The sequence below is a fragment of the Rhinatrema bivittatum genome, chromosome 8, assembly GCF_901001135.1.
Source record: "Rhinatrema bivittatum chromosome 8, aRhiBiv1.1, whole genome shotgun sequence".
NCBI lineage: Eukaryota > Metazoa > Chordata > Amphibia > Gymnophiona > Rhinatrematidae > Rhinatrema > Rhinatrema bivittatum.
The window spans coordinates 193,276,358-193,290,503 of record NC_042622.1 but is presented as its reverse complement, the minus strand read 5'-3'; the positions used below and the strand labels follow the sequence as shown (position 1 = coordinate 193,290,503).

At 49.4% G+C, this 14,146-nt stretch overlaps 1 protein-coding gene across 1 annotated transcript in view; it reads left to right on the top strand.

The window, feature by feature from the left end:
• THAP2 (THAP domain containing 2) overlaps nucleotides 1-12,255 on the top strand; it is a 34,664-nt gene extending 22,409 nt beyond the window's left edge. The window contains exons 2-3 of the mRNA XM_029613247.1: nucleotides 5,402-5,597; nucleotides 10,823-12,255. Coding sequence (XP_029469107.1) covers nucleotides 5,402-5,597; nucleotides 10,823-11,158 — 532 coding nt within the window. The 3' untranslated portion in view covers nucleotides 11,159-12,255. The remainder of the gene's footprint in view (nucleotides 1-5,401; nucleotides 5,598-10,822) is intronic.
• The last annotated feature ends 1,891 nt before the right edge of the window (nucleotides 12,256-14,146 follow it).

Here is a 14,146-nt window from a genome sequence, read left to right as displayed (position 1 = left end):
GGGGCAAGGTAAAGGGTCAAGACCCTCCTCCGTGCACCAGGATGAGAACCTCCTCCACTTTGCTTGGTATGACTTCCATGTGGAAGGTTTACGCGAAGCTACTAGGACCTGCGAGACATTATCAGAAAGGCCGAGAGACTGTAGTATTAGCCTTTCAACATCCAGGCTGTTAGGGACAGCGACTGGAGGTTCGGGTGGCGTAGCCTGCCCTGATCCTGCGTGATGAGGTCAGGCGAGGTGCCCAGGCGAATGGGCTCCTGGACAGAGAGGTCGCGGAAAATGGGAAACCAGACCTGATGTGGCCAGTGCGGGGCTATGAGGATCATGGAGCCTCGGTCCTGCTGTAGCTTCACGAGAATCTTGCCTATTAGCGGAATTGGAGTGCGGGCCTCTTATTTGCGTACCCTCCAGGAGTGGGTGAAGGCATCCAAGGCTGGTCTCCTTCGGTCCCCGTGTAGGGAGCAGAATCACTCCACCTTGTGGTTCTGCGAGGACACAAAGAGATCTACGTCTGGCTGACCCCACCGGCAGAAGATCCTGTCCGCCGCACAGGGGTTCAGGGACCACTCGTGGGGCTGGAATGTCCGGCTGAGGTGGTCCGCTACTACATTCTTGGTGCCTGCCAGGTAGATGGCCTGCAGGAGCATGGAATGCGAGAGGGCCCAGGCCCAAATCTGCACCACCTCTTGGCAGAGGAGATAAGAGCCTGTGCCCTGTTTGTTCACGTACTACATGACTACCTGATTGTCCATCTGGATCAAGACGACTTTGTTGGACAGGCAGTCCTGGAATGCATAGAGTGCATAACACATCACCAGGAGTTCCAGGACATTTATCTGGCAGGCCACCTTAGCTCTCCACCATACCCCCTTGTGTGTGTGTGTAGGCCATTGACATGGGATCCCCAGCCTAGGTTGGAGGTGTCCGTGGTCAAGGTTACCTGAACAGCTGGGGCCTGAAAGGGAAGTCACTTGCTCAAATTCCTGCATCCACCAGGTGAGGGAGAGCTGGAGTGGTTTGGTTATCTGGACCATTGCCGAGAGTTTGAGTGGCTTGGCGCCACTGAGACTGGAAGGATCCATTGTATAACCCTCATGGCTAGGCGGTCTATTGGGGTGATGTGCACCGACGATGCCATGTGACCCAGCAACTTCAGGAGCAGGTGGGCTGAGGCTGTCCGCTGTCGATGGATGGATCCGGTCAGCCTGGCCAGGGTAACTATGCATTCGCTGGGAAGGAATGCCTTGGCCACCATGGGGTCCAGGTCTGCTCCGATGAAGGTCAGTTGCTGTGACTGAGTCAGCTGGGATTTTGGTTAGTTCACGAGGAAACCCAGTGACTAGAAGTGGCTTAACATCACGTTGAGGGACTGAAGAGCTCCCTCTTTCGACGAACTCTTGATGAGTCAATCGTCCAGATATGGGAATACATGTACCCTGTTCTGGCACAAATGTGCTCCCAGCACTGCCAGGTACTTTGTGAAGACCTGGGGCGTGGAGGCTAGCCCGAAGGGGAGAACCCTGTACTGAAGTGTCTGTGGCCTACTATGAAGCGCAGATATTTGCGATGAGGTGGAAAAATCGCAATGTGTGTGTAGGCGTCCTGTAGATCTAGAGAGCAGAGCCATTCCCCTTGATTCAGAAGCGGAAGCAGGGTGCCCAAGGATACCATTCTGAACTGTTCTCTGCGAAGGAACCTGTTTAAGGCTCAAAGATCGAGGATGGGACGGAGGCCGCCTTTTCTCTTTGGGATGAGGAAATACTGGGAGTAGAACCTTAGTTTCTGCTGAGCCCGGGGAACCGATTCCACGGTTCTGGACAGTAGCAGGAGCGAGAGTTCCAACTTGATGGGAGACGCGTGTTCTACGAGGCTCCACGCTGGGGAGGGTGGGGAGTCTGGAGGAACAGTGAAGAGATTTGGGCGGTAACTGTATGCAACAATGGAGCATACCTATCGGTTGGTGGTAATTGGGAACCAACTGTTGACGAAGTGGCAGAGACTACCTCCCACAGGTGGATCGGACGGTGTGGGCAAAGGGGACTGGTTTCTGCTCTCTGGATGCCAGTCAAAAGCCAGCTGCAGGACCAGGCTGGGGGGCTTGCTGAGCTCTAGGTGCTCTTTGTTGGCGAGGGTGGCCTGTTTGGGAGGACCAAACTGCTTCCTGGTATCCCCTTGTGGCCCTCTACGGGTCACTGAAGAGGCATCGGAGGTGATAGTTGGTTACTAATGCAGGGTTTCATGGTGGTCTTTGAGTTGGGCCACTGCATCTCGGATTTTGTCCCCAAATAGGTTTTCTCCTATATAAGGGAGGTCAGCCAGTTTTTCTTGGACCTCCGATGGAAGGTCTGAGGCTTTTAGCCAGGCCCAGTGTCTGTCACTAATGCCTGCCACTGAGACCCTTGATGCTGTTTCAAAAACGTCATAGGCTGCTCTCACTTCATGTTTTCCAGCCTCTAGTCCATTCTGGAGGATGGATTCAGGGCCCTCCTGAAATTGTTGTGGCAGGGTCTCCGTGAACTCCTGGACTTGTTTCCAGAGGTTCCTGTTATACCGGTTCATGTATAATTGGTATGCCGCTATGTGAGCGCTAAGCATGGATCCCTGGAAAACCCTTCAACCCAGGGCATCTAAAGCTCTCTGGTGTTCTCCTGGAGGGGCAGAAGAGTGAGGGCAGGTCCTTTTGGCCTTTTTCTGGGCTGATTCAGCTACCACCGACTGGTGTGGCAACCGGCTCTTCTAAAAGCCTAGGGCCTGTTGTACTAGGTAGGTGGCATCTGTTTTCCTATTGACTGGAGGCATACCTGGATGTTCCCAGAGACAGTAAAGGAGGTCCAGAAGAACCTCATGCTCTGGGACAGCCATCACCTCCTTAGGAGCATCCACAAACTGTAGGACCTCCAACCTCTTGTGGCAGGCATCTTCTTCTGTTGAAAGTTGGAAGGAAATGGTCTCTGCTATCTCCTGGACAAAACTCGCGAAGGAGAGATCCTCTAGAGGTGAGTACCATCTCTCTTCTTTGGGGGGGGGGGGGGGGGGGGAAGGCTCTGACAGAAGATCCTCTGAGGCATCCGAGGAATGTTCAGAGGAGGCGTCTCCCCATGGGTCATAAGGGGCCTCTTCCTCACCGGCAAACTGCCTGGGTCGAGGAGGGAGGCTAAAACCTAGAGTTCGCGGCATGGGCATCAATGGTCTGTGAGGTGGAACAGACAACGGTGGTGCCGGTACTGAGGGCACGGGACCTGCGATGGATGTCCGGGTACGGGGAAGGGATCTGGCATCAGTGGTTCCATCTGTGGAGATGGGTGAGGAGCCACATCTTCCTCCTCAGAGGAGCCTGGAATTGGGATTGAGACAGGAGGAGGGCACCGGTGGTAGGCAGGGCACAGAGGGGCCCGCTGGCACAGGCTGCGTCGGCAAGGCACAGAGCAGCACTTCCAGCCTTTCTAGTAACGGCGCCAACATGGAGGACGTCGGTTCCGATGCCGGTATGGGGGCCGTGGCGGTGGTGGCTGGAGACCCTGAAGGCCATTAAGCATTGCCTGTTGGACCACGCGGTCCAACTCCTCTCAGAATGAGGGTGCGGACAAAACCGACCCTGGAGTAGGAGGCAGACTGGGTGTCCACGGGGTCCGCTGAGGCTCAGTGCCCAGCACCGATATCTGTGGGGAACGCCCTGGGATCCCAGGTCCAGAGGAGGATGGGGGGCCTCCTCTCCCTGGGGCCTCTTCAGAGGGGGTTTGGCTGAGGCCAATGTTGCTCCGGTGTCTGCACCAGACGGTGACAGCTGTTGGTGCCAGTGTCGATGTTTCCCATGGTGCTCAGCCCGGACCTTCTCTGGCACCGAGGAAGGTGATGCAGAAGTCATCGATTGACTCGATGCCAGTGAGGGGCGGTCTCCTGCTCCTCGATCCTCTCGGCAGGGCTTTGATGGGGAGGTCCCGAGCCAGTTTGATCCCCATGACTCGATGCATCTGGTACCGGAGTCGATGGAGCAGATTGCTTGGAACCAAACAAGTGCTCCATTTTGTCCAGGCGGGCGCACCAGCCTTCGGGGGTCATCTGAGCCCAGCTGGGACACCGGATGTCGTGAGAAGGCCCGAGACACAGGACGCAGATGTCATGTGGGTCCATTATGGACATAGTCCACGGACACTCTGGGCACTTCCGAAAACGGGTCGCCATGATAAAAAAAAAAAAAAGGCTGCGTGCAGTCCAGCACCGGGAGGTAGACAACCAGGAACCAACCGCAAAGAACCCGAAACAGACTTACTGAACGCCAGAGGAATCTGTGTGCGATGGGGGACCCCGGAGTGGTGAAAAACTTGAAGAAAAACTTCGAATTGTTCCGTGAAGAAATTGTGAGGAAAAGTTCTCACAGAGCTCCACTAACCACGAGGCAACCGCTGCGCAGAAACAAAAGAGACTGAAGGGGGGACACAGTGTCGCCACGGGGTTGGTGGCATGCTGGGCCTGCTCAATGTGCCAGTCAAAGTTCTAGAAACTTTGACAAAAGTGTTCCGTGACAGGGCTCCATCTGATGATGTCACCCATCTGTGAGGACTACCATCCTGCTTGTCCTGGAAGAAAGGTGGTGTTGGCTCATATCCCACCACATAAAGCACAAAATCAGACTTCTTGCTACAAGTGCCATTACTGCCATTTTTGCCCCACCTATCTTATTACATAGCCCCTGCTGTCACATCGTGATATGCACATCACTAGAAATAGATCAATACATTTATACATTAGGGATGTGAATCGGGTGCCCGATTGTTCCTGCTTTTGGGTTCGTCTGGCCACGGGAAAATCTAGTTTTCCCGCGGATCGGCGTTTTTTTGTTAGCGCGCACTAACAAAAAATAGCAAAAAATAACAAAAATAAATTGTTTTTTCTTAGTGTGCACTAACCCGAAAAATGATTTTCACGAAAATTCGGGGGAAAAATTGTTTTTCTTATTTTAACCAATATATAACGAATTAAGAAATATCGTACGATATTTTAATTTGTTATAAAATCTATTCACATCCCTATTATACATTGATGTTGATACGAGAACCATATCAAGGCTGTTTCCAGACCATCATATATAGAACTATATATTCTTGCAGCTAAAACTGTCCCATATTATAATCATAGATTTCTAATGCCTCATGCAACTTTCCTGTGGTCTTAAGAATGAAAACATACAACCGCACACATTTGTAGTGCCAATTATTAAGGGCTAAATCCTAGCTGCTGTCCATTTGTCTATCTTTCATCATTTTGTAATAGCTTAAATTACAAAAAAAGGTACTGTCATCGACTTGTCTCACGAGATCAGTAAGAGCTGGATATATCAGTTCTGAGCTCCTTAAATGTTTTCACAAGGAAATTTAAATATATTTCCATGCTATTTGTTTAGGTTCCCACTGCAGGCAGAAAGGCGAAAGCGATGGATACAGCAAGTGAACAGGCAAAATTTCTCCCCAAGCCTACACACGTTTTTGTGTTCAAAGCATTTTGAAGATTCCTGCTTTGACAGAACTGGGCAAACTGTACGCCTGAGACATGATGCAGTGCCAACATTATTTGATTTTCCTGCACATCTTGGTCCAAAGGTATTTGAAAACTATGATACAGCTCAGCTGCCAGCATCAGCCATTGCAGCTACAACTTTGCATACTCTCATGGGCAAAAACATTGGAGAAATTACTTACCTGATAATTTTGTTTTCCTTAGTATAGACAGATGGACTCAGGACCAAACCAATGGGTTTATGCTCCCCTGCTAGCAGATGGAGACTGAGTCAGGTTTCAAAGCTCACTTCACCCTAGATACACCCCTGCAGTGACCGCAGCCCTTCACTATTCTGTTCAAAAGCCACTGTGGGCATACTATGGACAAAACTTGATTAAAAACAGATAACAGTAACTATACTCAGCCAATCAAACACTGAACTGAAGTAAGATTATAGATGTCCTGATCTAGGAACTGACTGGATGCTGGCTTACCCGTAACTTCTTGGAATCAATATCCACTCCACAGGCGAATCCTTGGCACTGTTCATGGGCAGCCGTGGGCGGGCTGCTGAGTCCATCTGTCTACACTAAGGAAAACGAAATTATCAGGTAAGTAATTTCTCCTTTTCCTAGAGCATAGTCAGATGGACTCAGGACCAATGGGATGTTAAAAAGCCTCTTCCGAGTGTGGCGGGAGGCTGCCCGGGTTCTGGTTAACACTGCCCTTGCAAAGGCTGCGTCCTCCCAGGCCTCAATGTCCAGACAATAGAACCTGAAGAAGGTGTGCAAGGAGGACCAAGTCGCCACTCTGCAGATGTCGATGGGAGACAGCAATCTAACTTCCACCCATGAGGCTGCCTAAGCCCTAGTGGAATGAGCTTTAACCTGAAGGGGTAATGGCCTTTCCTGCCTCCACATAGGCTCCTGTGACCACCTTCTTAATCCAGCGAGCTTTAGTAGCCCGCGAACCTGGTTCACCCTGCTTCCTTCCACCGTGAAGGACAAACCGGCGGTCCGTCTTGCAGACCGGTCATGAAACTTTCAGATACCACACCAAAAGCCTACTGCCATTCAAAGGGCAGAGGAAGTGGTATTCTTCTGCGTCCTTGTGCTTATACTAGGGACATCAATGAAATGGACAGATTCAAATGAAACCCCGAGACTACCTTGGGCAAGAAGGATGGAACAATCGGAAGCTGTAATGCTCCTGGAATCATCTGGAGGACCGGTTCCCGACAGGAATACCGTTTTCAGGGTTAATAAACGCAAGAAAAGGAGGGCCCTGCCAAAAACTCCAATACTAGATTAAAATTCCACAAGGGAACCAACCACCATAGGGGTGGCTGGAGGTGCTTCTGCCCTTTCAGAAAACAGGCCATGTTCAGATAAGCAGACAGGCTGGTTCCATTCACCTCACCCCTGAAACAGGAGAGAGCTGCTACCTGGACCTTCAAGAAGGGTCAAACCTTTATTCAAGCCATCCTGCAAGTATCTGGTTGAATTGTAGACACAGCAAAGTGACTGCCCAGGCTTCAAGGTGGTTTATGTTCCAGATGGCCTCTTCCTTGGTCCAAAGCCCCTGGGGCTGTCAATTCCTGACAGTGAGCTCCCCAGCCCTGGAAGCTTGCATTTGTTGTGAGGACTAGCCAGTTCAGAGGGGACAGGGTACACCCCTGCCCAGATGAGCTTCCTACAGCCACCACTAGAGCCGAGAACATACTTCCATTGATAAGTGGAGGCGAATCAAATAGTCTTAAGACAGTGGGTTCCAACATGACAGGGAGTGTTGACATTGTCGCATGTGTGCCCTCGCCTACATTATTTCCAGGATTTCTGCCTTCAAACCAAGGACGTGAACACAGTGCCATACCGTTAGGCAAATCGTGTTCATCAACAGATGCACTTGGGACATCAGCTTCATAATCTGCGTGGTCATGAGGAAGACCTAGGCCTCCTTGGTGTCGAACCGGACTTCCAGATATTCCAAGGAATGGGAGGGTTTGAGACTGCTTTTGTCCAGGTTTACGACCCAACTGAGTTCCTGAAGCAAGGAGATCAGCCTGTTGGTCACCTGGAGACTCTCTTTCACGGACTTTGCCCAGATCAACCAGTCCTCCAAGTACTGGTGCACCAGGATTCCCTCTTTTCTCAACATTGCTGCTATGACCACCATAATTTTGGAAAATTGTTCTGGGGGCGGTGGCCAGGCCATAGGGCAGTGCCTGGAACTGATGATGGTGATCCAGTACTGCAAAGCGTAGGAAGCGATGTTCTTGCCAGATTAGAATATGGAGGTAGGCCTCGGATAGGTCCAAGGAGGTTAAGAACTCCTCCCGCTTTACAGCCATTATCACAGAGCATAGGGTTTCCATGCAGAAGTGAATCACTCGTAGAGGTCAGTTGACGCTGTTGAGGTCCAGGAGGGAGCGCAGGTACTGGGATTATAGCCCTCATCCTGAGGAGCCTTAACAGGGTAGTCTCCACTGCCTGCTTCTTGTGCTGGTAGTGTCAAGGAGATATCATATGTCCCAAGGAGTACTGTAAAATTCCAGCGCATATCCTTCTTGTATGACCTCCAGTACCCATTTGTCTGAAGTGATCTTGACCCACCATTGGTAGAAAAGGGACAGTCTACCCCCTATCTCCTTTCGAGGGTGGGTCTGTACAATGTCATTGGAGGGTTTGGGACGAACCTGAAGCCGAGCCTAACCCTCTTGGGCTGCCGACTTCGAAAGGACTGAGTAATCCCAAAGGATCCAGACTTCTTAAATGTCAAGTTTCTGTAGGAGAGAAAGTGTCGGGAGCCCCTGGACGAGGGGGACTGAAGTGCTTTCTCTTTTCTTGTAGCAGTGGCACTGGAGATTCGCACCATTTGCTGGCCATCTTTTCCAATTTGCTTCCGAGGAGGAGTGATCCTTTAAAGGGCATCTTTGTAAGATTTGCCTTGAAGGTTACGTCTGCTGACCAATTCCGCAGCCATAGTTGTCTGCTGGCTGCCACCACTGAGGCCACTCCTCTGGCCGAGGTACGGACTAGGTCCGAGCCCGCATCAGCTAAAAAGGTGGCAGCGGGTTCCATAACCGCTCAGGAATTTGCCCACAAATCATCCACCTCCCTGAGCGAAGAGCAAGCATGAACGAGCTACCAGGGCACAAGAAGAAGCAATCTGTAAGGTCACTGCTATTGCGTCAAAGGCCTAAGGATGGACTCCATTCGCCTATCGTGCGCTTCCTTTAAGGCCGCTCCTCCCTCCACTGGGATAGTTATTCGCTTAGAGACAGCACAGACCAGCGCATCCACTTTAGGGAAATGCAAGGGTTCTAACAGTCGACCCCCTTTAGAACTTGCTTTTGGGGCATCGTATTCCAGGTCAATCAACTCCTGGATGGTTTCCAGTACTGGAAGGCTTTCCTCGTAGGGAAATCAGAATGGGCTTCTTATTTGGTTCCATCAGAGTCTGCACCCCAGGAACTCCCAGCATCTTCAGGGTCTAGGAAACCAGGGCCAGTAATTTGTCTCTGAAAAAAACATAACATGGACCTATACAGTTCTAAACCAGGGGAGATTTCCCCATCTTCCAAGGAATCTGATTCTCTTCTTCGTCTGTGCCCCTACCAGGGATACCCTTGGTGAGTCTAGGTCTGCCGATAGGAGGGCTTACTGGCTGAGGTTCCGTCTGGACAGGGGCAAGTGAGGTAGCAGACTGCACCTCTCCGAATGCTTGAAGGCCTTGAAAGAATTCCACCCAAGAGAAGACAGCCGGGTCCATGCCTAGCCCAGGAACTATGGGGGGGGTAGGTGCTGCTAAATTTCCCTCTCCCATGAAAGACCCAGTCCTGGGGCTAATTAGATCCGGGGTACTTCCGTTTAAGGCTGTGGCTGCCCCATCCTCTGAATGGGAGGAGCCAGGCTTAGCAAAGTCCAGGGAGGCCAACTCTCGCTGGGCTTCCTCACCGTGCTGACATAAGCAGGAATCCAGGTCAGACTGTGCAGCCCTAATAGGACAAGCAGCGCAGAGAGAAAGGTGCTTATGTTTCTTTGCTGCCAGAGCCATTGGCGACCATAACTGCATGTTCAGACGGCTCGTGCTTAAAGTTTAATGCATATAGATTTCGGGTGCCTACATGGGCCGCGAGGCACACGCACAGCCCGTGCACCCTGCTTTATTTGTATTCTGCGCAGATCTGACACACACTGTGAGCACCAAAGCTCTATAGTGGGCAATATAGGCACAAAAATGTGTGCAAAATGGTGCTGCCACAGCCTACCAAGCCTGAAATGGGGCCTAGGTCACCCGGGGGGAAGCCCACTTTCCCTTACCTCAACAGGAGCGGGACCATCATCAGTACTGCACACCAAGCGTAGAGCCCGGAGGAAGTCTCATCGAAACCCCTCCAATATCTCTGCATCGGGAGGAAAGCTGCTTTTGTTTTGTCTCAGTGCTTACCAGCTGAGTACAGAGCTGGTCTCTGCCTGTGGGGGGGGGGAGGGGGATTTGGTTGTCACTGCCACGCTTGGCTTCCTCCACCTGCTGCCTTTCAGCTGCATAAGCATCAAAGTCCACGCCAGGAACTGGCTACCAGATCAAGGCACACCTCTAGGTATCACTGCAGGAGAGCGGGGCTCAATCCTTTCTCCAACTTAAAAGTAGAATTTCTTCTGCCAAAAGGTAGAGCGATCACCATAGGGAAAGCATGTCTGTATCTGCTGGAGAAATACTGATTGGCTGAGGGTCACTGCAGGGGTGCATCTAGGGTGATGTCAGCTTTGAACCCTGACTCTGTCTCAAGCTGCTGCCAGGGGAGCATAAACCCATTGGCCCCAAGTCCAGCTGCCTACTGCCTAGGAAATTCCTATACATTTGCTCAGTAATATGATACAAAATGCAAGCTGGAAGCCAAGTAGGTTTTGTTGCCATGGAACATGGAATTTTGGATAAACCCCCCAAAAAAACAGTATAGGAGCTACTCTTCATGCCTTATACTCAGAGAAAAGGGAGTGGTAGGCAGGATATGCCCAGAGATGCTACAGGAGGATCATCAGAGCTGCATTTTCATATCCAAAAACATGTATGAATTGAGACAAATGCCATAAAAAGATCATAGCCACAACCCTCATCATTTTGTATATTAGTGCATGTTAAAGTGGATCTTATGCATGAAATTAAAGCCACTATCATCCAGTCTTATTTTTGTGATATCACAGAACTGCTTTAAAAAACACACACAAAAGTTAAACTGATTTCCCCCCACCCCCCCTATTTAAAGTTTTATCTAAGTATCTCTTAAAAACAAGGCGTCTACTTCTCCCTTCTCCACCCACAGGTGTCACTTCCACAGCAGTCCGACAGCAATGATGTAGAACCTCTGCCTATTGCGAGTTGTCACAGAAATGTGCTTCAAGAACAAAGTACCTGCAAAGACCATACGTACTGTTTACCGAGCCCATCTGCAGCAAAACGCAGGATCTGTGAGCTGGAAAAGAAATTAGAAATTGCACACAAGAAACTAAAAATTTACCGACAAAGGGAACGCCGTGTGAATAGGCGATGGACAGCAATGAACAATTTGGTGGAGCATTTGAAAAATGGAAATGTAATGTTGTCAACCACTGCCTTGGAAACCCTGGGTTTAAAAAATATTGTAGGAATTTTCTCTTGAAACTTTGGCCATGTTGTATCGGCAATGGAAGTCACTGTTGTATGGTGGCTAAGAGATGAAGATTAGTGGGGCCCTGTTTCTTTATTATAAGCATTTGGGCTGAAGTTAAGGGGGGTGGCCTTTCAAGTTTCTTCTGTACTCGAGGTTAGTGTTAGAGAGTGCTTGAAAAGTCATTGCTCTTGAAGTTGTTGGCTGACCAATGTAGAGCACGAGGTGGTCAGAGCTCTCTGTCTTATTTGAACATGAAGGGCCCAGTCCAGTAGGCAGGGGAGCTTATACTCTGCAGCGTGGCTTCCGCTAGGTTTTCCATCAGCTGTTAATGCAGTGATATTAAGTCACTCTCCCAAGTCTGTGAAGCAGCTTGGGAATTTGAACCTCTGCGGGTGTTTCTCTCTTTATTAACATTAGGGGTGGAGATAAGGGTTATCTCAACCCACAAGGGCTCCCACCGCAGAGGAGGGGGTAAGAAGTTGGGTGGGGGCTGCATGTAAAAAAAGGCATAGAGAATGAAGGCAAGCGCTGCTCCACATATGGCTAACATTTTCACTGCTTTAAACCTTGCATATTTTTAAATCATAATGGTGGATGCTAGGCCTTAAATACATATACTGTATGCCATTTACCGGTCCTGTTTAATGGTGCTGGGACCTAAAAGGCACCAGTTCTACATCCCATTTCCACTCACTATATGATGCAGCGGTCTCTTCTAAACCTGCAGTGCCAAAACTTACAGCATTATCATAGTAGTGGAATCCCACATTATGACTACCACTGTAACGATAAAAGTAAAAATGTGTGCATATTTGAAGTTAAGACTTTTATATGTTACAGCTACAGTGCATGAGTTAACAGTATTCCGGAGCAAGTAAAGATCAGAAAAAGAATCTGGTTCTTGGACTATAGGTGTAGTGAAACATTCACAATAGAAAGAAGCTTAAAAGGAGAGACAGATGTTGACTGGATTTTTAAAACCTAAAATAGGTATGGACTTATCTCAAAGAACCAGATCCAGCATAGATCTCCATCTTTAACATCTTCTGAGTGGACATATATCCAGGCAAAGTATGTAAACTATTAAATGATGCACTTAAAAGTAAGGCTTACGTTTTCATTTATCCCTACTGGCAGAAGAAAAACCCAGGTGTCCATTCCATCTGTCCCATTATGCCCCTCCATGCAAGCTGCTAAGCCTTGATTCCAGCTTTCCAGCACTAGGAGAGCCCTCCTTATCCAAGAGAGGTTTTCTACTCTTTTCCTCCTTGGCACTCCATCCTGGTAAATGAGTATCAAGATCCTTTTTTTTGGCAAATTCAAACCCATTTTCAACCACATGACCCCCCCATGGGGCCTGATGAGGTTCATCCCAGGATACTGAGGGAGCTCAGAGATGTGCTGGCGGGTCCACTATGTGACCTGTTTAATAGATCCCTAGAAACGGGAGTGGTGCCGAGTGATAGGAGAAGAGCGGTGGTGGTCCCGCTTCACAAGAGTGGGAACAGAGAAGAGGCTGGTAACTACAGACCGGTTAGCCTCAATTTGGTGGTGGGAAAAGTAATGGAGTCACTGATGAAAGAGAGAATAGTGAACTATCTACAGTCCAGAGAATTGATGGACCAGAGGCAGCATGGATTCACCAGGGGAAGATCCTGTCAGACAAATCTGATTGACTTTTTTGATTGGGTAACCAAGGAATTGGATCAAGGAAGAGCGCCAGATGTCATCTACTTGGATTTCAGCAAAGCTTTTGATACGGTTCCGCACAGGAGACTGGTGAATAAAATGAGAAGCTTAGGAGTGAGTGCCAAGGTGGTGACCTGGATTGCAAACTGGTTGAAGGACAGAAGACAATGTGTGATGGTAAATGGAACTTTCTCTGAAGAGAGAGCGGTTTTAAGTGGTGTACCGCAAGGATCGGTGTTGGGACCGGTCCTGTTCAATATCTTTGTGAGCGACATTGCGGACGGGATAGAAGGTAAGGTTTGTCTATTTGCAGACGACACTAAGATCTGCAACAGAGTGGACATGCCGGAAGGAGTGGAGAGAATGAGACGGGATTTAAGGAAGCTGGAAGAGTGGTCGAAGATATGGCAGCTGAGATTCAATGCCAAGAAGTGCAAAGTCATGCATATGGGGAGTGGAAATCCGAATGAACTGTATTCGATTGGGGGGGGGGGAAGGCTGATGTGCACGGAGCAGGAGAGAGACCTTGGGGTGATAGTGTCTAATGATCTGAAGTCGGCGAAACAATGTGACAAGGCGATAGCAAAAGCCAGAAGAATGCTGGGCTGCATAGAGAGAGGAATGTCGAGTAAGAAAAGGGAAGTGATTATCCCCTTGTACAGGTCCTTGGTGAGGCCTCACCTGGAGTACTGTGTTCAGTTCTGGAGACCGTATCTACAAGGAGACAGAGACAAGATGGAAGCAGTACAGAGAAGGGCGACCAGAAAGGTGGAGGGTCTTCATCGAATGACTTATGAGGAGAGATTGAAGAATCTAAATATGTACACCCTGGAAGAAAGGAGAAGCAGGGGTGATATGATTCAAACTTTCAGATACTTGAAAGGTTTTAACGATCCAAAGACCATGTCAAACCTTTTCCGTCAGAAAAAAATCAGCATAACGAGGGGTCACGAGCTGAAGCTCCAGGGAGGAAGACTCAGAGCCAATGTCAGGAAGTATTTCTTCACGGAGAGGGTGGTGGATGCCTGGAATGCCCTTCCTGAGGAAGTGGTGAAGACCAGAACTGTGAAGGACTTCAAAGGGGCATGGGATAAACACTGTGGATCCATCAAGTCTAGAGGACGTGAATGAAGAGGGGGTGGCTCGCGGGAATGAAGGCTACTACCTGGAGATAATACCCTTATTCAATATACATACACACGGTTAATGCGACTCCAACATTGCTCTAAGCTTCAACGGTAAGAGGAAATGTGGGGGAAAAAAAAGGATTTGCAGTCACAAAAAAGCAGGGTGTAGCTTGCTTGTTAC